The sequence below is a fragment of the Panulirus ornatus genome, chromosome 2 (genome assembly GCF_036320965.1).
Source record: "Panulirus ornatus isolate Po-2019 chromosome 2, ASM3632096v1, whole genome shotgun sequence".
NCBI lineage: Eukaryota > Metazoa > Arthropoda > Malacostraca > Decapoda > Palinuridae > Panulirus > Panulirus ornatus.
Genome location: NC_092225.1, coordinates 101,056,617 through 101,083,426, shown reverse-complemented (window position 1 = coordinate 101,083,426; position 26,810 = coordinate 101,056,617). Strand labels below are relative to the sequence as shown.

The window sequence follows — 26,810 nt, the reverse complement described above, 5'->3', positions numbered from 1 at the left end:
ACAAAATTTATCCTCTTACCTTCACTAGATGAATATTTATTGAAGTGGGACAACTCCTTGAGAAGTTAATTTATACATCAAGTTTCAAGCTTCTATTTCAAGGCCACACTCACTGAACCTGGGTTGTTGACAAGGTGTCTGTGCATGATAATTTCTTCCTTCAATCAGTCATCCTCCAGCCATGCCAGTGACAGAAACAGCAAAATATCATTTTATATGTCAGTCATTTGTAAGGCAGCAAAAGAAACCAGCAGAAAAATGGGGACTTAAAAATCTTTAATAATCTCACATCACTATGTTTCAAAAATAAATTGTGAAGGGTCTAAGATACTTAGTTTGTTTGGAGTAGCTCCTTCTGCTTCAATGTCATAATTTTCTCAGCTTCCTGCATGTGGCTTTTAGCTATCTCTTGGATCTGTTAGAAAAGAATGAGAAATAAATGCACATACAATCAATATCCTAGGCAAAATCATATGACAGTACTCTGCATAAGTACAGTGTGTAACAGTGTGCATTATCCAAAACAAAATCAAGGATAACACATCTATATGTGTTGCAAATTTGATCCCTAGCTTTTTCACATACTGCCTTCATGAGTAATATCACCACACAGTTTTATTCATTCTCCCTTCTGAAGGGAGGTGTATTACCAGTATCCCCCACCTGGTTGTCTAGAGGGTTAGTGATGACTGTGTAGTGAGCAAGGATTTCAGTAGCTGTCAAGTTGCACTCTGACCCTGAGAGCCGCCTTTTTTCCTGCCTCATCCACACATGGACAACAGGCATTCTGTCCACAAACATATATTCTCTCCTTGCCACATGGACTACTTGACAACATTTAACTCGCACCGCTCATTCTCTGTATTTCTAGATTTTCCTGTGGTGATCACTATGTGCTAGCCCTGCCTTGTGGTAAAATAGCAGGAACAATAGACAGAAATAGTAGGTAGGAACATCTAGGCAGGAGCATTAGGCAGAAACATTATGCAGAAGTAGCAGTTGAGAACATCAGACAGGAGCATTAGGGAGTAGTAGTAAGTTAGAACATTTAGCAGGAACATTAGCTAGACACATTAGGTAGAAGTAGTCAGCAGGAACATTAGGTAGGAGCCTCTGACACTGCAACAGAGTTGCCCTCTGCCAATGGCCTGTTAAGGATGAGCCACTAAAGGCTAAGAAGTGGCACTGGAGTTCACTAGTTATGGAACTCTATTGCTGTGGTCATTCTCTTGAGGGAGTTTTGGGAAGGAACAGGCATCAGAGATATAGAAAGATAGAAAAAACTTGGTAAATACACAATTCTTAAGCATACTTCAAAAAGGGGCTACAGAATACTCTGTATTTTGTTGTCATTGTTGGTGCTATCAGCAATGTTCACACTTCCAAACATTTTTCTTTTTTCTTTTTTTTGACAAAAGCTGTCAATCTCATTTCTAAGAAAATATTTCATATCTTGGCAGAACAGTGCTGCAGTATTTTGTAGGTTAGATAAAGATAGCATAAAATTATTACGTGAACATTAAATAACACTTTCACCCCATTCCCCACCCTGTGACTCACTTATACTTCCATGGTTGGTTCCATCCGCTGCCAAATCCACTCCCAGATATCTAAAACACTTCACTTCCTCTAGTTTTTCTCCAATCAAACTTACCTCCCAATTGACTTGTCCCTGTACCCAACTGTTCCTAATAACCTTGCTCTTATTCACATTTACTCTCAGCTTTCTTCTTTCACACATTTTACCAAACTCGTCACCAGCTTCTGCAGTTTCTCACCCGAATCAGCCACCAGCACTGTATCATCAGCCAACACAATTTGACTCACTTCCCAACCCCTCTCATCCACAACAGACTGCATACTTGCCCCTCTCACTAAAACTCTTGCATTCACCTCCCTAACAACCCTATACATAAACAAATTAACCATGTAGAAATCACGCACCCCTGCCGCAAACCGATATTCACTGAGAACTAATCACTTTCTTCTCTTCCTACTCGTACACATGCCTTACATCCTGGATAAAAACTTTTCAATGCTTCTAGCAACTTGCCTCCCACACCACATACTCTTAATACCTTCCAAAGAGCATCTCTATCAACTCTTATCATATGCCTTCTCCAGATCCATAAATGCTACATACAAATCCATTTGTTTTTCTAAGTATTTCTCAAATACATTCTTCAAAGCAAACACCTGATCCACACATCCTCAACCACTTCTGAAACCACACTGCTCTTCCCCAATCTGATGTTCTGTACATGCCTTCACCCTCTCAATCAATACCCTCCCATACAATTTCCTAGGAATACTTAACAAACTTATACCTCTGTGATTTGAACACTCAACCTTTATCCCCTTTGCCTTTGTACAATGGCACTATGCATGCATTCCGCCAATCCCCAGGCACTTCACCATGAACCATACATACACTGAATATCCCCACCAACCAGTCAACAGCACAGTCACCCCCTTTATTAATAAATTTCACTGCAATACCAACCAAACCCACCGCCTTGCCAGCTTTCATCTTCTGCAAAGCTTTCACTACCTCTTCTCTGTTTACCTAATCATTCTCCCTGACCCTCTCACTTCGCACACCACCTTGACCAAAACACCCTATATCTGCCACTATCATCTAACACATTCAACAAACCAAAATGCTCACTCCATCTCCTTCTCACATTACCACTACTTGTTATTAACTCCCCATTAGCCCCCTTCACTGATGTTCCCATCTGTACTCTTTGTCTTATGCACTTTATTTACCTCCTTCCAAAACATCTTTTCATTCTCCCTAAAATTCAATGATACTCTCTCACCCGAAACTCTCATTTGCCTTCTTTTTCACCTCTTGCACCTTTCTCTTGACCTCCTGCCCCTTCACCGATGTTCCCATTTGTACTCTTTGTCTTATGCACTTTATTTACCTCCTTCCAAAACATCTTTTCATTCTCCCTAAAATTCAGTGATACTCTCTCACCCGAAACTCTCATTTGCCCTCTTTTTCACCTCTTGCACCTTTCTCTTGACCTCCTGCCTCTTATTTTTATAAATCTCCCAGTCATTTGCACTATTTCCCTACAAAAATTGTCCAAATGCCTCTCTCTTCTCGTTCACTAATAATCTTACTTCTTCATCCCACCACTCACTACCCTTTCTAATCTGCCCACCTCCCACACTTCTCATGCCACAAGCATCTTTTGCACAAGCCATCACTGCTTCCCTAAATACATCCCATTCCTCGCCCACTCCCCTTACATCCTTTGCTCTCACCTTTTCCATTCTGCACTCACTCTTCCTTTACTGCTTCTACTAATATTCACCTCCAGATGGTAACAGTACATATGACAATGTAAGAATCAAAACAGATTTACAGTACGTAAGCTTGCAGCAGCAGCACTGCCACCTAAAGTTAGATAAGTGAATAAAATATATCATATCATTTATTTGTAATGTTCATTAAAATAAAAAAAATAGTAACCCATAGTGCCACTGTACAAAGGCAAAGGGGATAAAGGTGAGTGTTCAAATTATAGAGGTATAAGTTTGTTGAGTATTCCTGGGAAATTATATGGGAGGGTATTGATTGAAAGGGTGAAGGAATGTACAGAGCATCAGATTGGGGAAGAGCAGTGTGGTTTCAGAAGTGGTAGAGGATGTGTGGATCAGGTGTTTGCTCTGAAGAATGTATGTGAGAAATACTTAGAAAAACAAATGGATTTGTACGTAGCATATATGGATCTGGAGACGGCATGTGATAAGAGTTGACAGAGATGCTCTGTGTTAGGTATAAAGAGTATATGGTGTGGGAGGCAAGTTGCTAGAAGCAGTGAAAATATTTTATCCAGATTGTAAGGCATGTGTACGAGTAGGAAGAGAGGAAAGTGATTGGTTCCCAGTAAATGTCAGTTTGCGGCAGGGGTGCGTTATGTTTCAATGGTTGTTTAATTTATGGATAGGATTGTTAGGGAGGTGAATGCAAGAGTTTTGGAGAGAGGGGCAAGTATGCAGTCTGTTGTGGATGGGAGGGCTTGGGAAGTGAGTCAGTTGTTGTTCGCTGATGATACAGCACTGGTGGCTGATTCCAGTTAGAAACTGCAGAAGCTGGTGACTGAGTTTGGTAAAGTGTGTGAAAGAAGAAAGCTGAGAGTAAATGTGAATAAGAGCAAGGTAATAATATTAGGTACAGTAGGGTTGAGGGACAAGTCAATTGGGAGGTAAGTTTGAATGGAGAAAAACTGCAGGAAGTGAAGTGTTTTAGATATCTGGGAATGGATTTGGCAGCGGATGGAACTATGGAGGCGGAAGTGAGTCACAGGGTGGGGGAGGGGGCAAAGGTTCTAGGAGCGTTGAAAAATGTGTGGAAGGCAAGAACATTATCTTGGAAAGCAAAAATGGGTATGTTTGAAGGAATAGCAGTTCCAACAATATCATATGGTTGCAAGGCATGGGCTATAGATAACGTTGTGTGGAGGAGGGTGGATGTGTGGGAAATGAGATGCTTGAGGACAATATGTGGCGTGAGGTGGTTTGATCGAGTAAGTAATGAAAGGGTAAGAGAGATGAGTGGTAATAAAAACAGTGTGGTTGAGAGAGCAGAAGAGGGTGTACTGAAATGGTTTGGTTACATGGAGAGAATAAGTGAGGAAAGACTGACAAAGAGGATATATGTGTCAGAAGTGGAGGGAACGAGGAGAAGTGGGAGACCAAAATGGAGGTGGAAGGATGGAGTGAAAAAGATTTTGAGCGATTGGGGCCTGAACATAAAGGAGGATGAAAGGCATGCAAGGAAGAGAGTGAATTGGAACAATGTGGTATACCAGGGTTGACGTGCTGTCAATGGATTGAAACAGGGCATGTGAAGCGTTTGGGGTAAACCATGGAAAGTTTTATGGGGTCTAGATGTGGAAAGGGAGCTGTGATTTCGATGCATTATACATGGCAGCTAGAGACTGAGTATGAACAAATGTGGCCTTTGTTGTCTTTTCCTAGTGCTACCTCATGCGCATATGGGGGATGGGGGTGTCATTTCATGTGTGGAGGGGTGGCCAAGGGAATGAATAAAGGCAGCAAGTATGAATTATGTACATGTGTGTATAGGTATATGTCTGTGTATGTATATATATATATTATCCCTGGGGATAGGGGAGAAAGAATACTTCCCACGTATTCCCTGCGTGTCGTAGAAGGCGACTAAAAGGGGAGGGAGCGGGAGGCTGGAAATCCTCCCCTCTCACTTTTTTTTTTGATTTTCCAAAAGAGGGAACAGGGGGGGGGGGGGCCCAGGTGGGGATGTTCCCTCAGGGGCCCAGTCCTCTGTTCTCAACGCTACCTCGCTGATGCGGGAAATGGCGAATAGTATGAAAAAAAAAAAAAAAAAATATATATATATATATATATACATTGAAGCTTATTGATACAGTGGTCAAATTGATGAGAACTACTACTGACGTTTGTGTAAATAAATTATACATTTCCTTTTTCCATAGCCAGAGGTTGAACCATTATGTGACATCCATTTTTTCATTTCATTTCAAGCTAGAAGTTTCAGTTTTCTAAATTGTTTCTTACATTTTTCATATGTATATATATATGTATGTGTGTGTGTGTGTATATGTGCGTATGTATGTGTGTGTGTATGTGTATATATATATTTTTTTTTTTTTTTTTTATACTTTGTCGCTGTCTCCCGCGTTTGCGAGGTAGCGCAAGGAAACAGACGAAAGAAATGGCCCAACCCCCCCCCCCCATACACATGTACATACACACGTCCACACACGCAAATATACATACCTACACAGCTTTCCATGGTTTACCCCAGACGCTTCACATGCCTTGATTCAATCCACTGACAGCACGTCAACCCCTGTATACCACATCGCTCCATTTCACTCTATTCCTTGCCCTCCTTTCACCCTCCTGCATGTTCAGGCCCCGATCACACAAAATCTTTTTCACTCCATCTTTCCACCTCCAATTTGGTCTCCCTCTTCTCCTCGTTCCCTCCACCTCCGACACATATATCCTCTTGGTCAATCTTTCCTCACTCATTCTCTCCATGTGCCCAAACCATTTCAAAACACCCTCTTGTGCTCTCTCAACCACGCTCTTTTTATTTCCACACATCTCTCTTACCCTTACGTTACTTACTCGATCAAACCACCTCACACCACACATTGTCCTCAAACATCTCATTTCCAGCACATCCATCCTCCTGCGCACATCTCTATCCATAGCCCACGCCTCGCAACCATACAACATTGTTGGAACCACTATTCCCTCAAACATACCCATTTTTGCTTTCCGAGATAATGTTCTCGACTTCCACACATTTTTCAAGGCTCCCAAAATTTTCGCCCCCTCCCCCACCCTATGATCCACTTCCGCTTCCATGGTTCCATCCGCTGACAGATCCACTCCCAGATATCTAAAACACTTCACTTCCTCCAGTTTTTCTCCATTCAAACTCACCTCCCAATTGACTTGACCCTCACCCCTACTGTACCTAATAACCTTGCTCTTATTCACATTTACTCTCAACTTTCTTCTTCCACACACTTTACCAAACTCAGTCACCAGCTTCTGCAGTTTCTCACATGAATCAGCCACCAGCGCTGTATCATCAGCGAACAACAACTGACTCACTTCCCAAGCTCTCTCATCCCCAACAGACTTCATACTTGCCCCTCTTTCCAGGACTCTTGCATTTACCTCCCTTACAACCCCATCCATAAACAAATTAAACAACCATGGAGACATCACACACCCCTGCCGCAAACCTACATTCACTGAGAACCAATCACTTTCCTCTCTTCCTACACGTACACATGCCTTACATCCTCGATAAAAACTTTTCACTGCTTCTAACAACTTGCCTCCCACACCATATATTCTTAATACCTTCCACAGAGCATCTCTATCAACTCTATCATATGCCTTCTCCAGATCCATAAATGCTACATACAAATCCATTTGCTTTTCTAAGTATTTCTCACATACATTCTTCAAAGCAAACACCTGATCCACACATCCTCTACCACTTCTGAAACTGCACTGCTCTTCCCCAATCTGATGCTCTGTACATGCCTTCACCCTCTCAATCAATACCCTCCCATATAATTTACCAGGAATACTCAACAAACTTATACCTCTGTAATTTGAGCACTCACTCTTATCCCCTTTGCCTTTGTACAATGGCACTATGCACGCATTCCGCCAATCCTCAGGCACCTCACCATGAGTCATACATACATTAAATAACCTTACCATCCAGTCAACAATACAGTCACCCCCTTTCTTAATAAATTCCACTGCAATACCATCCAAACCTGCTGCCTTGCCGGCTTTCATCTTCCGCAAAGCTTTTACTACCTCTTCTCTGTTTACCAAATCATTTTCCCTAACCCTCTCACTTTGCACACCACCTCGACCAAAACACCCTATATCTGCCACTCTGTCATCAGACACATTCAACAAACCTTCAAAATACTCATATATATATATATATATATATATATATATATATATATATATATATATATATATATATATATATATATATATATATGAGCTGAATGAGACCGGGTTATAGTGATGGGTGATTTGAATGCAAAGGTAAGTAATGTGGCAGTTGAGGGAATAATTGGTATACATGGGGTGTTCAGTGTTGTAAATGGAAATGGTGAAGAGCTTGTAGATTTATGTGCTGAAAAAGGACTGATGATTGGGAATACCTGGTTTAAAAAGCGAGATATACATAAGTATACTTATGTAAGTAGGAGAGATGGCCAGAGAGCGTTATTGGATTACGTGTTAATTGACAGGCGCGCGAAAGAGAGACTTTTGGATGTTAATGTGCTGAGAGGTGCAACTGGAGGGATGTCTGATCATTATCTTGTGGAGGCTAAGGTGAAGATTTGTATGGGTTTTCAGAAAAGAAGAGTGAATGTTGGGGTGAAGAGGGTGGTGAGAGTAAGTGAGCTTGGGAAGGAGACTTGTGTGAGGAAGTACCAGGAGAGACTGAGTACAGAATGGAAAAAGGTGAGAACAATGGAAGTAAGGGGAGTGGGGGAGGAATGGGATGTATTTAGGGAATCAGTGATGGATTGCACAAAAGATGCTTGTGGAATGAGAAGAGTGGGAGGTGGGTTGATTAGAAAGGGTAGTGAGTGGTGGGATGAAGAAGTAAGAGTATTAGTGAAAGAGAAGAGAGAGGCGTTTGGACGATTTTTGCAGGGAAAAAATGCAATTGAGTGGGAGATGTATAAAAGAAAGAGACAGGAGGTCAAGAGAAAGGTGCAAGAGGTGAAAAAAAAGGGCAAATGAGAGTTGGGGTGAGAGAGTATCATTAAATTTTAGGGAGAATAAAAAGATGTTCTGGGAGGAGGTAAATAAAGTGCGTAAGACAAGGGAGCAAATGGGAACTTCAGTGAAGGGCGCAAATGGGGAGGTGATAACAAGTAGTGGTGATGTGAGAAGGAGATGGAGTGAGTATTTTGAAGGTTTGTTGAATGTGTTTCATGATAGAGTGGCAGATATAGGGTGTTTTGGTCGAGGTGGTGTGCAAAGTGAGAGGGTTAGGGAAAATGATTTGGTAAACAGAGAAGAGGTAGTAAAAGCTTTGCGGAAGATGAAAGCCGGCAAGGCAGCAGGTTTGGATGGTATTGCAGTGGAATTTATTAAAAAAGGGGGTGACTGTATTGTTGACTGGTTGGTAAGGTTATTTAATGTATGTATGACTCATGGTGAGGTGCCTGAGGATTGGCGGAATGCGTGCATAGTGCCATTGTACAAAGGCAAAGGGGATAAGAGTGAGTGCTCAAATTACAGAGGTATAAGTTTGCTGAGTATTCCTGGTAAATTATATGGGAGGATATTGATTGAGAGGGTGAAGGCATGTACAGAGCATCAGATTGGGGAAGAGCAGTGTGGTTTCAGAAGTGGTAGAGGATGTGTGGATCAGGTGTTTGCTTTGAAGAATGTATGTGAGAAATACTTAGAAAAGCAAATGGATTTGTATGTAGCATTTATGGATCTGGAGAAGGCATATGATAGAGTTGATAGAGATGCTCTGTGGAAGGTATTAAGAATATATGGTGTGGGAGGCAAGTTGTTAGAAGCAGTGAAAAGTTTTTATCGAGGATGTAAGGCATGTGTACGTGTAGGAAGAGAGGAAAGTAATTGGTTCTCAGTGAATGTAGGTTTGCGGCAGGGGTGTGTGATGTCTCCATGGTTGTTTAATTTGTTTATGGATGGGGTTGTTAGGGAGGTGAATGCAAGAGTTTTGGAAAGAGGGGCAAGTATGAAGTCTGTTGGGGATGAGAGAGCTTGGGAAGTGAGTCAGTTGTTGTTCGCTGATGATACAGCGCTGGTGGCTGATTCATGTGAGAAACTGCAGAAGCTGGTGACTGAGTTTGGTAAAGTGTGTGAAAGAAGAAAGTTAAGAGTAAATGTGAATAAGAGCAAGGTTATTAGGTACAGTAGGGTTGAGGGTCAAGTCAATTGGGAGGTGAGTTTGAATGGAGAAAAACTGGAGGAAGTGAAGTGTTTTAGATATCTGGGAGTGGATCTGGCAGCGGATGGAACCATGGAAGCAGAAGTGGATCATAGGGTGGGGGAGGGGGCGAAAATTCTGGGAGCCTTGAAGAATGTGTGGAAGTCAAGAACATTATCTCGGAAAGCAAAAATGGGTATGTTTGAAGGAATAGTGGTTCCAACAATGTTGTATGGTTGCGAGGCGTGGGCTATGGATAGAGTTGTGCGCAGGAGGATGGATGTGCTGGAAATGAGATGTTTGAGGACAATGTGAGGTGGTTTGATCGAGTAAGTAACGTAAGGGTAAGAGAGATGTGTGGAAATAAAAAGAGCGTGGTTGAGAGAGCAGAAGAGGGTGTTTTGAAATGGTTCGGGCACATGGAGAGAATGAGTGGGGAAAGATTGACCAAGAGAATATATGTGTCGGAGGTGGAGGGAACGAGGAGAAGAGGGAGACCAAATTGGAGGTGGAAAGATGGAGTGAAAAAGATTTTGTGTGATCGGGGCCTGAGCATGCAGGAGGGTGAAAGGAGGGCAAGGAATAGAGTGAATTGGAGCGATGTGGTATACCGGGGTTGACGTGCTGTCAGTGGAGTGAATCAAGGCATGTGAAGCGTCTGGGGTAAACCATGGAAAGCTGTGTAGGTATGTATATTTGCATGTGTGGACGTATGTATGTACATGTGTATGGGGGTGCGTTGGGCCATTTCTTTCGTCTGTTTCCTTGCGCTACCTCGCAAATGCGGGAGACAGCGGCAAAGCAAAAAAAAAAATATATATATATATGTATATGTTGAAATGTATAGGTATGTATATGTGCGTGTGTGGACATGTATGTATATGCATGTGTATGTGCATTGGTTGGGCCATTCTTTCAACTGTTTCCTTGCACTACCTCACTAACGCGGGAGACAGCGACAAAGCATTATAAAAATAATAAATAATAGTAACCCACTGTGTGGTAGTGGATGGAGGTCACTCTCACCAAAGCTGATAAGCTTGTCTGATGGATGTGCAAAAGGCAAGAATGACAGGTGCTACAAGCAAGGTAGCAATTCATGTATTATCGAGTGATATAAAGATGGTGTTTTTCTTAATATACAGCAACTTATATCCAGTCCTTGGCATTATCCATTAATGAGCAATGGTAACAAATAAACAGACATACTGTCAGATCTACATTCATCCATTTAGATTATACTAAACATCCTGCTCACCATGTGGCAAGAGAAACAAGATTGTAAAGTTCACCTTCAACTGGACATTATGTATAAGATCCTCTGATACCTCTCCTTCCTTTTTCTTGAGTTTACGAATATGGTGGTTCTGTATATCTCTGAGGTGATCTCTGCATTGGTTATATAATGTCTTAGCACTTTTTGCTAAATTTTCTCGATGATCCTTTGTAACTCTGAAAAAGTACAAAGATTGTTATTCTCCTTTTTGATGTACAAAATACCTTGAAGAATACACTTTAGAATTATTCATGAAATATAAAGTGATGACTAAAATCTCTGATCTCTAATGTTTCTCCCAAAAGTTTGGATTGCCAACATAAAAAGTTTTGATTTCCTAAGGTTAAACAGAGGTTATCAAGCATATATGCCTCTTAACATTCTGACACTGTAAATCACACTTGCAAAAGAAATTGAAAAGACTTTCCATTTACCAACTGGGCAACAAGACACTTCACATATATATACTGTGCATCTATATATTAGTTGTTTGTGTTGTTGTTCAAGATTTACATGTTCACAATGATGATGGTCCTCAGGATTTTGGCAACATCTACAGGTAAAGTGGGTGATGAATCTGTTGAAGCCTTAGCTGTTACTAGATGAGCAGCAAGCGGTGGTTGCAGCAGAACCTGGATTAATGCGCCATAATTTCCTGAGAGGGCATTAGTTCAGTTATATACTTAAGGGGTGAGATGGTGTTCAAATTGGTTGGTATTGTTAGATAAACTGAGTTGCAATGTGACTGTGTGAGTGTTTGTGCATGGCAGTGGTATTTAGTGGTGAAGGAATGTTGTTGTGGGAGGATATTACAATCAAAATTCATATCTGTTTGGGTACATGAAAATCTACCTCATTCCTCCTGCATTTACCTTTTGCCACAGTGTCAGTTATTTCATTTCCAAAGAGTCCATCATGTACAAGTAACCAAAGAAATGAAACATTTCTTACCCTATTTTCTAAAATACCACCACTACCACTAATCTTCCTATATGCACATCCTCATCCATAACATCCTCTCTTTTAAGGTTATTCAGATCACAATTAGAGCCACTTACTACTAGGATATCATTCTATAATCAACTTTTTCTCATCCTTTACAGCCTCATTAATAGCAACTAGTTCTGCCTATGTTAAGGAGACTCCCTCAATCAGTCTAACATATTTCTTATTCCAGGACCGCAAATATTTTTCTGCCCTTCTAACTATCAAACAAACATCACCATCATCATCTTTTTCAAATAAAAGAATTCTTTTAAGTGCAAGAACGGTTACATAATCACTGTCAACATTCAGTTAAATTACTCTTGAGATATGCTGGCTAACACTAAATAATAACTTTGTAAATCTTAACAACAAACACTCAAAGTACTATAAAGTATGGTTTTCACTGGAGCAGCACTGACAAAAATACTGGTCTATTTACAAATGCTTTGGTGAGGGGTAATAGGAGAGAAAAGAATTCTTGGTGGTGAGTCTAAAGGACAGGATTTGGTTTTAGGGAGTGAATTCTAAAGGATTACCAGTAATTTTTTTTCAGCCAAAAGTTAAAAGCTGTAAGATGTGGCTTTTCTGTTTTACTTATCTTTTATTCACTGTAGTGGTAAACTTAAAGCCTGCTTGAATTATTGTACAACCTGCAATGATTTTTTACCATCAAACACAATGGGCAACTTTGTAAAATATCACTCAGTATGGGCAAGGGAATGGGGTCTTCAAATTTTCTGTTTCTCATTGTGAAATGAAAGAAATACAAGTAAAGAAATATAAAAAAAAAAACTAACCTAACTTACACAGCCATATCTTAATGATGAAGTTAACATATATAGCTTCTGAAGAAGAATGGCTGAAGGGGTGAGGAGGTGGAAGATGAGCAGAGGAGTGAGCATCAGATGTAATAATGACTCATCACTACTTATAAAAGTCATCCATGAAAATGTAAAGGGTGCGTAGAAATGTAAAGGGTGTGGAGAAAAAAGTAAGCTAACACAACATATGGCCATGAAATATCCTTAGAGATAATGCATAATTCCCCTAGCGAAGGCAGAGGGATGAGCAAGCCTTGTTAAGCACATTCACTAAATGACATTATTACTATTCGGTTACTATTTACACACATTAACATACACACTGTAATGAACCTGCACATTCGTTGTGTCTATGATAGAGAATTTGTATGCTTAGATAAGCCACATGGCGACCTGGGAGGTCCCAAGATATTCCTCAACCGGTCCCACGTGTACCTGTGACCTCACACACCTCAAGTCAGATGGCCAAGATTAGCAGTGTATGTCGCACCTGGCCGTTAATCACTTCCTCAGATCCCATGGTCAAGTGACCTGGGGTCAGCCATGAGGTCATGCCTGGGAAAGTTTGCCCACCCATCCTGGTTGTGTCATCAGAGATGCTGAGCTGGGCTGTTAGACAATATGGGGGCCAGATCTTAGGTCTCCTCCAGCCAATCATGTTGGGATGAGGGTGTGACAATTGGTCGTTTGACCAATCAAGGGTAATTGTGGCCATTCTGACCTACTGTAGCCATAGGTGGCAGGTCAAGGCGTGGCTAGCTGTTTCCACCTGGCTGTTCCTTCAGATAAAAAGCTCAGACGATAGTCTAGAAGGCAGTTCCTTCAGCAGACCTGTGCCCTGAAAGGTAATGTACGCTTTCCTTGCCTCGAACCCCGTAGCCACCGCTGCCCTAGATTGTAAGATGTTATACTGTGTCATGTCAGGTCTGAGTGTAACAATGTATAATTACTTGTCATAGAATTGCCCAACAAATAAGTGTCTTGTATCATGCTTTTATAGTCAACTTGTCATAAAGGAAAGAGATCTCCCAGTCTGAAATCTTAACTGGAATGCAGAATGTGGAATATTGAATGTTAAGTGTTAACAAAAGAGTTTGTACCAGATTAATGTGCTCTGTTATCTTGTATTCCTATTTCTTGTACCATATGTAGATTTAACCCTGGTGTTTGCTTTCACCCCATGACCTTAAGATAGCATTATCCAGCGTATGAAAGGAATGAAACTGACGTTCTTGCCAGGAGTTCGTAACAAAATTTACATATAACAATAAAAATCTTTTATTTCATACTTGTTTGCTGTTTCCCCACATAAACAGCGACAGGAATAGATGAAGAATGACCTGATTTGCTCCCATCCACTCTCTTGCTGTCAAATATAATGCACCAAAACAAAATTTCCCTTCTATGGCAAAACATGAGATCTTTCTGTGGTTTTTCCTGACCACCTAATGTGCCCTCATTCAATACACTGAAAGCACTTAGACCCCTGTACACCACACTGCTTCAATCTGCTGTAACCCATACACTCCTCAGGCCCTCCTACATGTTCAGGCCTCAATCACCCAAGAGTATATTCACTCCAACCTTCCATCTCCAGTTCAGCCTTATCTTCATTTGTCTTCTCCATTTCTGACACATGCACCCTCTTCCATTCTCTCCGTATGTATAAACCTTATTAACATATATCAATATCTTTCCACATAATTAAATTTACTTCCATACATACATACATATATCTACACTTCAAAATTACATCCAAACTGCAGTGACCAAAAGACATTTAGCAGCTATACAAGTGTCATAAGACTGGCTAGATATCTGAAATAAGCCTGTGAAAGCTAGCACTCCTGTGATTACTCCCAGTGCCTGCTAAATAGATCATGTGATCACTCCCACTATTTAATGGAAATTCAGTCAGGGATAAAATAAAGAGGTTCTACTGTACATGAAATAGCATTCCCTCAAGTGAAGCTACTACCAAAATCATGTTTGACAGAGTTTAAACCTAAATGCATCATATGCAGTAAGATGTCAAACCGAAATCACTCAACTGGAGTTAATCAAAGTACTGAAACAGTATGGTCTTTGATCTACTTCTGATTCACCATGACAGTAACTCACATGACTTTGCTACCTACCTATCCACCACATATCTATGGCTCACATCTAACATAATCATTACTTGATGAATGACAGCTGTCGTACGACAACAGCAGTTCTCGACAACACCACATGCTATTACATTCATTCACGTTCATGGGTGTTTTTTACATGCCCGATCGTTATCAATTATACAAAACATCCTTCCAGACCTATCTGCAAAAACAATTTGACTTATATCAGTGGCCATCTACTTAACACTTCAGGTCACTCTACTATGTTCCACCTACTCTTCCACCTACTCAGATGACACAAACATACTAGGTACATGGTCGTGAACTCCTCTGGATGAGTGTACATATTCATACTTGTTTGCTGTCATCTATTCCCAATGCCATCCCACCCCACAGGAAACAGCTGAAATGCATGAAAGAAAAGAGGAAAATTATAACATATACATTCTTTTCTTCTCCCCAACACTCACCTGCCACTCCTTGTGTCAACATGACAGTGCCAGGTAAAAGACGAAGTCATAATCACCAATCTAATCATTAAAACTGCAAGCAGTGTTTTATGCCAAGCTTTTGTAGCATGTTACTGGATCTCTGGCAGAAGGACATGCTCATGCCTTTGGTGATGCAAAGTCCTTTCAGAATAATCAAGAAGGTTATTCTTATGATCAGAAATTATCTACTGTACATAAGCACATTCTGACCATATGATGTTGATTAAAGCCACTGAAATTGAAATCTTTTCTTAGCATTTCAATACTCCATCTATAATGCTCTTGAGGTCCAGAACTACTATTTAACAAATCTATGCAAAGTGTGCAACTGTAAGTTAACTCAGTGTCACTCATTATAAACTAATGAAGATTCTTTATATAGCAAACATTCAAAAGCTTAAGTAACCTGGAAGTTGTCGATCTACCAAGAATTCAGAATTCTCATTTTTCTCCCTGCTCTTTATGTGCACTAACAACTTACTTAGGAAGAGGGACAATTATTTTTGTCCCCTCCTGCTGTGGGTTGAGTTTCATCCCAGATTCCTGCAGGGCTGACATAATTCCCACCGTAGCTTGAGGAAAGGCGGCTGCATTGATAATCAACATCTGTGAAGACTTCCGAGAGACCTGTGCTACCTCATTAAGAGGATACTCATCCCCTTCTAACAGAACTGGGAGAGTTTCTATGCTGCCTGAAAAATAAGGAGGAGAACATTTAGATACACTGAAACTTCTTGAGGCAAAAGTACTACTGGCATCATTCTTGAGAAATACTATAGAAAAACTCTAGATACTAATTCAGTTACGAAAGATTCTTTACCTGTATTCATAAAATGCCTAATTCATTGATTTTTGCAGCTACAAAATTTTCAACTAAAAACCACGCTTCAACTTCCTGATGAAAAACCCTACAGCTATATTTTTTCACAATGCTTCTAAAATTTTGGAAGAGGTGTAACTTCAGAGATGCTCTTTAGAAGTCAAGGACAAAAACATAAATGGGATGTGGCAAAAATTCTGGCTGGAGCATTTGAAAAAATCTAAAATATCTCTCAAACCAGAGCATGTTTTGAAAGAGAAAGTGGAACTTACCTATCATGCGAGATTTACTGAACTACGAGAAAGTAAAATCAACAAACTTTTAGAGTCACACACACAGAGAAACTCTCAAATGATGATCTGATGGAAATGGATCAAGATCAGGCTGCTGGAGAAAAGGCTGAGGAAACACTGCCACAGCTAAACAGATCTTGATAACAAAGCTGCAGTGTGTTTCTTCCACTTGGATAAGACTCTTCAGGTTTACACATAAAATGACCAAAATTGTAAACAGGACCTTAAAGTGTAAACTGAGACTTAAAGCAAAATGAAAAGTTGAGGAAACCATCAACTGCTACAAGGAGCTGTACTAAGTAAAGGTGCATGGCAAGCAGACTACCCTAAGTATATTCTTATAACAAAAACCTGTACAACCTCTTCCAGTGGAATCAGTTACTCGTCATGAAGATGCAAAATTCACAAGGGTTGACTCTCCTCCTCTTGCCAAGAAAACCTGGAGGATAATATTTAGGTATACCTTGGAACATCTGAAAATGATTACCATAATGCCCAGCTTTGGCAGAGTAGATTCTAACACCCAGAATATGATGCTGGACCTCTCTTTGATGCTGAGGAATCTCCAAAAATGACCAATGAATCTCGCAAGGGAACCAAACGGTACATTGGCAAGTACCTACTTGCACCAGGACTAAATGAAACAAATGTTAAACCAAAAAAACTTGCCAATAATCATAGTCTGCTATCACTGTCATTATATAACCCAAGGAATCCTACTTCATAGGAACTTGCAGTCTTACAGTTGCTCTAAAATCAGTCATAAGGAAAATAATGGACTCCTTTCGAGTAAACAGTTCTTCAACAAGGATGTATTCCAATGATATAAACCCTTATTTCTAAAATTTGAAAATTCCCACAATCAAAGGCTCAGCACATTCAAGATTACTGCCAACATGAAGAACTCATTTCAAGAGTTAACTGCTGTTTACTCTATGTTGTTATAACCCACACCACTGTTTTTGTGGTATGGTCATGTGGCAGTAAAGCTCTGTGTATTTCTCAGTTCTCTGATCTTTTCATGAATTCCTTCTTTATAATGGAATAAATAATATGATATAATGTGTGGTTTGATCGAGTAAGTAATGAAAACGTAAGAGAGATGTGTGAAAAGAGTGTGACTGAGAAAGTAGAAGAGGGTATGTTGAAATAGTTTGGACATAGGGATAGAATGAGTGAGTCAAAGGTGGACATATATCCTCTTTGTCAATCTTTCCTCACTCATTCTCTCCTTGTGACCAAACCAATTCAATATGCCCTCTTCTGCTCTCTCAACCACACTCATTTTATTTCCACACATCTCTCTCACTCTTTCATTACTTGCTCGATCAAACAAGCTCACATCACATATTGTCCTTAAACATCTCATTTCCAACACATCCACCCTTCTCCGCACAACCCTATCTATAGCCCACGCCTCGCAACCATATAACATTGCTGGAACCACTATTCCTCCAAACATCCCCATTTTTGCTTTCTGAGATTATGTTCTCATCTTCTACACATTCTACAATGCTCCCAGAGCATTTGCCCCCTTCCCCACACAGTGACTCACTTTCGCTTCCATTCTTCCATCCAATGCTAAATCCACTCCCAGATATCTAAAACACATCACTTCCTCCAGTGTTTCTCCATTCAAACTTACCTCCCAATTAACTTGTCCCTCAACCCAACTGTACCTAATAAGATTATTCTTATTCACATTAACTCTCAGCTTTCTTCTTTCACACACTTTACCAAACTCAGTCACCAGCTTCTGCAGTTTCTCACACGAATCAGCCACAAGCGCTGTATCATCAGCGAACAACAACTGACTCATTTCCCAAGCCCTCTCATCCACAACAGACTACATACTTGCCCCTCTCTCCAAAAATTCTTCCATTCACCTCCCTAACAACTCCATCCATAAACAAATTAACCATGGAGACATCACTTACCCCTGCCGCAAACTGACATTCACTGGGAACCAATCACTTTCCTCTCTTCCTACTCGTACACATGCCTTACATCCTTGATAAAAGCTTTTCACTGCTTCCAGCAACTTGCCTCCCACACCATATACTCCTAATACCTTCCACAAAGCATCTCTATTAACTCTATCATATGCCTTCTTCAGATCCATAAATGCTACATACAAATCCATTTGTTTTTCTAAGTATTTCTCACATACATTCTTCAAAGCAAACACCTGATCCACATCCTCTACCACTTCTGAAACCATACTGCTCTTTCCCAATCTGATTCTCTGCACATGCCTTCAGCCTCTCAAACAATACCCTCCCACATAATTTCCCAGGAATACTCAACAAACTTATACCTCTGTAATTTGAACACTTACCTTTATCCCCTTTTGGCCCCCTTCTCTGTTCCTTCTTTTGGAAAAAGTAAAAACTGGAGGGGAGGATTTCCAGCCCTCTGCTCCCTCCCCTTTTAGTCACGTTTTATGACACACAGGGAATACATGGGAAGTATTCTTTCTCCCCTATCCCCATGGAAGGGCTGTAAATATAAGCTATAATTACATTTATCCCAGGGGGTAGGGTAGAAAGAGTACTGCCCATGTATCTTTTGCATGTCACCGAAAGTGATTAAGAGGAGGGGTGCAAATCTGGAAATCCCCCCCCCCCCTCCTGTGTTACTTTCCAAAAGGAAGAACAGAGGGAGAAGCCAAGGGAGGATTGTTTTCCTCTATAACTCAATCATCTGGTCTGGGAACTAACTTGTTCAAGCAGGAAGTAGCAAGCATAAAAAAAAGACTGCATTTATATTATGCTTATTTCCCACAATAATCTTTTATGTCATTCCTGAATGGAACTGAGTAAAAGTATTTGTCCGTAACTTAAGAAGCCATATCATAAAAAAAACACTTTTCAATAAGACATGTATGTAGTGTGATGACTGCCCAAAAGGTATTGAATATATTACATGCATATGTGGCATGATTAGCAAGCAAAAGTGTTAATGACCTTTGAAGTCTAAAACTCTAGCATATGCCTGAAATGATGCTCATACTGTGAATAAACAAAACAAAAATCTCTATATCATATACTACGGAAGAAAATACTTAAAAAAAAAAAAAACTAATGCTATACTGGTCAGGGAAGGGACTGAATTGAAAGGGTAGGGCCCTTGCTGGTGGCATGGGTGTTCCATGTTAACCTAGGGCCCTTGCTGGTGGCATGGGTGTTCCTTGTTTACCTAAGTACACAATGAGTATGAGCTTATTTTTCTTTGTGTGATATCATTCCAAAACACTTAAGCACATTACACACTTTATGGTTTTCTTTCCATCAGTAATTTTACACATGCCATAGATATTTTTTCCACTTATGTACTTTTGCATATGTGCATTATTTACAAAATTACGTACCATTCACAAATACAGAACAACATCTATTTGAACAGGTAAATACAAAATATACCTTACTTGCATTAAAATATAAGTTCAAATATAAGAGATTACTTGTTAATTGATAGGCACGCGAAAGAGAGACTTTTGGATTTTAATGTGCTGAGAGGTGCAACTGGAGGGATGTCTGATCATTATCGTGTGGAGGTGAAGGTGAAGATTTGTATGGGTTTTCAGAAAAGAAGAGAGAATGTTGGGGGGAAGAGGGTGGTGAGAGTAAGTGAGCTTGGGAAGAGACTTGTGAGAGGAAGTACCAGGAGAGACTTAGTACAGAATGGAAAAAAGGTGAGAACAAAGGAGGTAAGGGGAGTGGGGGAGGAATGGGATGTATTTAGGGAAGCAGTGATGGCTTGTGCAAAAGATGCTTGTGGCATGAGAAGCGTGGGAGGTGGGTTGATTAGAAAAGGTAGTGAGTGGTGGGATGAAGAAGTAAGATTATTAGAGAAAGAGAAGAGAGAGGCATTTGGACGATTTTTGCAGGGAAAAAATGCAAATGAGTGGGAGATGTATAAAAGAAAGAGACAGGAGGTAAGGAGAAAGGTGCAAGAGGTGAAAAAGAGGGCAAATAAGAGTTGGGGTGAAAGAGTATCATTAAATTTAGGGAGAATAAAAAGATGTTCTGGGAGGAGGTAAATAAAGTGCGTAAGGCAAGGGAGCAAATGGGAACTTCAGTGAAGGGCGCTAATGGGGAGGTGATAACAAGTAGTGGTGATGTGAGAAGGAGATGGAGTGAGTATTTTGAAGGTTTGATGAATGTGTTTGATTATAGAGTGGCAGATATAGGGTGTTTTGGTCGAGGTGGTGTGCAAAGTGAGAGGGTTAGGGAAAATGATTTGGTAAACAGAGAAGAGGTAGTAAAAGCTTTGCAGAAGATGAAAGCCGGCAAGGCAGCAGGTTTGGATGGTATTGCAGTGGAATTTATTAAAAAAGGGGGTGACTGTATTGTTATTTGATGGTTATTTGATGTATGTATGATTCATGGTGAGGTGCCTGAGGATTGGAGGAATGCGTGCATAGTGCCATTGTATAAAGGCAAAGGGGATAAGAGTGAGTGCTCAAATTACAGAGGTATAAGTTTGTTGAGTATTCCTGGTAAATTATATGGGAGGGTATTGATTGAGAGGGTGAAGGCATGTACAGAGCATCAGACTGGGGAAGAGCAGTGTGGTTTCAGAAGTGGTAGAGGATGTGTGGATCAGGTGTTTGCTTTGAAGAACGTATGTGAGAAATACTTAGAAAAGCAAATGGATTTGTATGTAGCATTTATGGATCTGGAGAAGGCATATGATAGAGTTGATAGATATGCTCTGTGGAAGGTACTAAGAATATATGGTGTGGGAGGCAAGTTGTTAGAAGCAGTGAAAAGTTTTTATCGAGGATGTAAGGCATGTGTACGTGTAAGAAGAGAGGAAAGTGATTGGTTCTCAGTGAATGTAGGTTTGCGGCAGGGGTGTGTGATGTCTCCATGGTTGTTTAATTTGTTTATGGATGGGGTTGTTAGGGAGGTGAATGCAAGAGTTTTGGAAAGAGGGGCAAGTATGAAGTCTGTTGGGGATGAGAGAGCTTGGGAAGTGAGTCAGTTGTTGTTCGCCGATGATACAGCGCTGGTGGCTGATTCATGTGAGAAACTGCAGAAGCTGGTGACTGAGTTTGGTAAAGTGTGTGAAAGAAGAAAGTTAAGAGTAAATGTGAAAAAGAGCAAGGTTATTAGGTACAGTAGGGTTGAGGGTCAAGTCAATTGGGAGGTAAGTTTGAATGGAGAAAAACTGGAGGAAGTAAAGTGTTTTAGATATCTGGGAGTGGATCTGGCAGCGGATGGAACCATGGAAGTGGAAGTGAATCATAGGGTGGGGGAGGGGGCGAAAATCCTGGGAGCCTTGAAAAATGTGTAGAAGTCAAGAACATTATCTCGGAAACAAAAATGGGTATGTTTGAAGGAATAGTGGTTCCAACAATGTTGTATGGTTGCAAGGCGTGGGCTATGGATAGAGTAGTGCGCAGGAGGGTGGATGTGCTGGAAATGAGATGTTTGAGGACAATATGTGGTGTGAGGTGGTTTGATCGAGTAAGTAATGTAAGGGTAAGAGAGATGTGTGGAAATAAGAAGAGCGTGGTTGAGAGAGCAGAAGAGGGTGTTTTGAAATGGTTTGGGCACATGGAGAGAATGAGTGAGGAAAGATTGACCAAGAGGATATATGTGTCGGAGGTGGAGGGAACGAGGAGAGTGGGAGACCAAATTGGAGGTGGAAAGATGGAGTGAAAAAGATTTTGAGTGATTGGGGCCTGAACATGCAGGAGGGTGAAAGGCGGGCAAGGAATAGAGTGAATTGGATCGATGTGGTATACCGGGGTCGACGTGCTGTCAATGGATTGAATCAGGGCATGTGAAGCGTCTGGGGTAAACCATGGAAAGTTCTGTGGGGCCTGGATGTGGAAAGGGAGCTGTGGTTTCGGACATTATTGCATGACAGCTAGAGACTGACTGTGAACGAATGGGGCCTTTGTTGTCTTTTCCTAGCGCTACCTCGCACACATGAGGGGGGAGGAGGATGTTATTCCATGTGCGGCAAGGTGGCGATGGGAATGAATAAAGGCAGACAGTGTGAATTGTGTGCATGTGTATATATGTATATGTCTGTGTGTGTATATATATGTGTACATTGGGATGTATGGGTATGTATATTTGCATGTGGGGACGTGTATGTATAGACATGTGTATGGGGGTGGGTTGGGCCATTTCTTTCGTCTGTTTCCTTGCGCTACCTCGCAAACGCGGGAGACAGCGACAAAGCAAAATAAAATAAAAAATAAGAGAACCTATTTCTTTTATCATAGAACTGACTAAAACAGTTGCTGTATGAACTTGGCTTCCTGCAATCATAATGCAGTAACACTCTTGTTGATGTTTTACGACTGAACTGAGATGCATATTTTTCCAGTTGAGTAGATACGTTGGTAGTGACATTCTGACAAAATATGGAATCATTCATCAGCTGGGAATCTATAACACTGCCATCAAAATCTTTGACAGTCAATCAGCATGTTGCAGGCTTTCCTTTTACATAACTTACTTTGCAATTTTTTCTTTTAATCATCTACTTATCTTTACCTGTGTAAGACAAACCCTATAGATTCTGATTATTACCTCATTACTGTGCATTTATATGCTGACAAAATTCAACTCCCATACCAAAAGAAGTTCTCAGGGAAAGATTCTTGATGTAGGTTTCCTTGAGTTTCTCCACTTGTTGGGCAAACTGCTCTCGCATCTGTTCAACATTCACTACCTCCGACATATCATCATCTGATACATGTACCGTAGTCTGTTTATCTAAAAAGGAAACAAATACCAGTATCAATATCACATATGAAAGTCACAAATATATCTATCTAAAAAAATGGTACCAAATATCTATAAAAAGCCAAGGAGTGAGAAAAGAACATTCTGAAAAATGAGAAAACAATTTCTCTACACAAAGCAGAGCCTTCTGAACATCTGGAGGAGCACCTCCTCACAGGGAGTTACAACACCAGTTTTACGTCAATGAGAATTCATCCCCTTTGACCACCATAAAACACAAGAGGTTAGTGGATGCTTTTTCTCAATGGGTAGATGATAGAATAACTCATAAAGCCCATTAAGTCACAGTACAGAGATGATGTGGTGATGCATTCTGAATTGCTATCATTCATTCACTGACTGCTCTCATCTGCCTCAGACGGGAATAAAGTACAGAACTAAGTGGATGCTTATGGGGAGTTGCCTTCGGTACAGATTATGTTTCATTCTTCAAAATCTAGTCTCACCTATGAACACATATGAGCATACCAACATGGAAGAGGGACTTATAGAAGACTCTTAGGGACAAAATAAAGAAAAGATTACCATTAAGGATGACTATCCGCCTACTCCAGACCATGCTATTCTGAAGGAAGCACCTTACCTAAAGCCACACAAGGGGGATCATTGGGATCCAAGAATATATTGTACAGTTGAACCACAGCACTTGTTTAATGGCTAACTCTCTAACTACTCTCATCCTATAAGAAGTACCTTAAAGGGCAATGGTGGATGCTCTCTAGCATACAACTCAAGATGTGGAAGTAGATCCCACTATCAGATTCACTTTCATAGACATCTTTGCTCATAAAAGGCTTAAAAGAAGCTTGGATGACTAATGTAGGTAATTATATGAAGAAATCTTTGTAAATTTTAATTTGCAAGCAAGAATGATGATTTACTGGAAAAATGTCTTCAGTACTGTACTAAAAGGGACTATTCCTATATGTAAAAGTTTTAGTTTGTATGAAACTTTGGGTCTGGAATAACCTTTAACCAAAGGATAAATCTGTCTCTATACATCACTCAACTAAAAAAAAAATTCTGATCTCAAAAATAAAAGGAACACTATTTTTACAAAACATCTTTCATAGCCAAACTCCCACAAGACTAGCATGATAAAAGATTCAGGACCTTTGCCAGGTCCCATTTGGATGAAAAAGAAAGTTCCATGTTTCGTTAGAAACTAAAAAGGAGTTCCACAGAACGTAAAACATATCACATATTCAAACTAGATTCATGGGTCTAATGCCATTCAATTCTTTAAATAATGAGAAACAACTAGTGGTGAAGATAACACAAAACAATCCTTGTGCTCAGTATTCCCTGAGTGGGTTGCTTCTTTGATGGTAAAGATGTTCTACTAAAGTCCAAGAAATTTTGAGAAACAACTGGCATGTACAATTATGCTCCAAGTCTTCTTATATCTTTTCCAAAGCTACTATAGTCGCAGTGCATGAGTCTGAAAGTTTCATTATTGTGCCCTGGCAACCAACTGGTCCACAGTGTGTCCAACTTCATGTATAATATGATATGCATAGACAACACTTGTCAGTATTACTTGAATGGCAAAATATGCAGGCAGTAATGACGAATAACTTCAATTCATTTGGTTTTAGGTTTCAGAGAATAAATACTGTAGCAGACAACTATTTTTGTTGATTCAAAATGTCGCTCTAACACGAGAGAGAGAGAGAGAGAGAGAGAGAGAGAGAGAGAGAGAGAGAGAGAGAGAGAGAGAGAGCATAGAATACAATTAAGGGTGTATGGAGCATAGTTGCACTAGGTAGAGAAGGCAAGTCTGGACATCACCTGCAAACACTCAACTTTCCTGCCTTCTCCTGCCATTTATCTGCCATCAATCAATCTGCCACCAGCAATAACCAATGATATTGCAATGTCACATATTTTGCAGATAATAATCCAGGAAATAAGGGTACAAGGTAACCTAAGTATTACGGTATGTCAGAATACAACATAAATATTTTGTAATTTACATATAGTGGATCAGCTAGGTGCACTACTTCGTCTGTGAAGGGTAGTGTTCGAGCCCTTCGTAAATTATAATCAGCAACCTTATCAATTAACAAAAAAGTTGTCTGTGACAGTATTCATTCTTTGAAACTCAAAATTAACTATAATTGACAGTATTCATCATTACTGCCTGCATATCTGGCCATTCAAATAATACTGATAACTGTTTCCAATGCGTATCATATTATACACAAAATCACACACTGTGGACCGGTAGGTTGCCAGGGCACGATAATGAAACCTTCACACTTGTGCACCACGACTATAGTCACCTAACCTTTAAAAAAATTATCAATTCATCAAGTCAAGGGTCTTTATGAAAGCAAAAAGACAATTACAGCCAAGAAATCCATACTATAACCTTGGTCCTGACCCCTACTGCCTTGAATCAATAATTGTAAAGTAACAAAATCCCTCCTGCCCCAAACAGAAAATTATACAGCAACAAAATTGTATGAGAGAACAGATACTCATGAGATGATTCATTCCTAATGACAGGATCCAACCACAAGCAGTCAATTCAGCATCTTCTTACATAAAATAAGCCTAGATCTCACTAGATCATCTGCCCAGATGCTATAGATAGTGATGACTTTCTTAAAAACCTACACTCAAACTATCTTAGGATATCAAAGTTATCCTAGTTAGTTAAAGATAGCATAGTCTTCTATTACTGCTTATTTGAAGATAAAACACTTTATACCCAGAAGGTTGGATTAGAAAACATATGAGAATAGGATAACACAAACTCCAAATTATCAAACAATCTTCCTTGCCAAATTGTAATAATATATAATCTACCTAGTGAGTGCTTGTACTGCCTTGCTCACTCAATAGTATGTGAGGTCATGAAAGGTAAATTGACAAACTAACCAACCAGGGTTTTAGGCCACAGAGACAGGCACTAATGTTCATTCGAACCAACCACATTAAGGTTAACTGCAAAGGCTTAGCACTGCTAGAGATACAACTATGAAACATGACATGGAAGAAACCACATTCATGACTGTGGCAGCAACTGTGTCCAATAAATATCTATATATCCAGACTTATGGTCAACACATTTCCAAAGAGAATACTGTGGACGCTTCTCTCAATATTCTGACATTGACAGAGCTGCTTCCACAAAAATCAGGATGTCTAAAATCATTCTAAAACATAAAGACAACACTCACAGTATAAACAAAAATTGCTGGCTTTGCCGTCCCCCAAAATATCCTTATGGCCACCATGTTGTGGTGAGTACAAATGTAGTTGACAGCTGATGCCAGTAGTATCTCCATTCAATGAATTCCTTGAAAGAAGCGAGAACAACAAATTACCTGAGATATGTGTCCTTGAACCATGAATGAATGAAAAGAAAGCAAATTATGCAATGAGATGGGAAGGAATGAAAATGGAGCCACTGTCAAAGATTTAGGTAACTGTCAACCAAGCAAGTGAAATAAGTAAATGGTGGTGGTCTGAAATGTGCCACCATGTCATCTCTGTACTGTGATGACATGGGCCTAAGCAGGTTATTGTATGATCATTGAGCCAGTTAACTATCTTACCACAACCTCTTATATTCTATGGTGGATTCACTCAATTTTTTTGTGTGAAACTCTTATTCTAAACCCCCCCCCTCCCCCTAAGCAAGGTCTCACTCAGATGTTTATCTAATTCTGTCCACAGGTTAGAAAAAAAAAATTTAAACATAATGTGAAGATTAATGCATCATGAGGTATAT

General features: G+C 40.1%; 1 protein-coding gene across 2 annotated transcripts in view; it reads right to left on the bottom strand.

Moving 5' to 3' along the window:
* Positions 1–255: 255 nt before the first annotated feature.
* mRRF1 (mitochondrial ribosome recycling factor 1) overlaps positions 256–26,810 on the bottom strand; it is a 35,623-nt gene continuing 9,068 nt past the window's right edge. The window contains exons 3-6 of one of the 2 annotated variants that reach the window (XM_071680773.1): positions 22,898–23,038; positions 15,667–15,877; positions 10,789–10,948; positions 256–415 (exon numbers count right to left, since the gene is read on the bottom strand). In XM_071680773.1, the coding sequence (XP_071536874.1) occupies positions 332–415; positions 10,789–10,948; positions 15,667–15,877; positions 22,898–23,038 (596 nt within the window). In that variant the 3' untranslated portion in view covers positions 256–331. The remainder of the gene's footprint in view (positions 416–10,788; positions 10,949–15,666; positions 15,878–22,897; positions 23,039–26,810) is intronic. The other variant, XM_071680780.1, reaches the window with a different exon arrangement.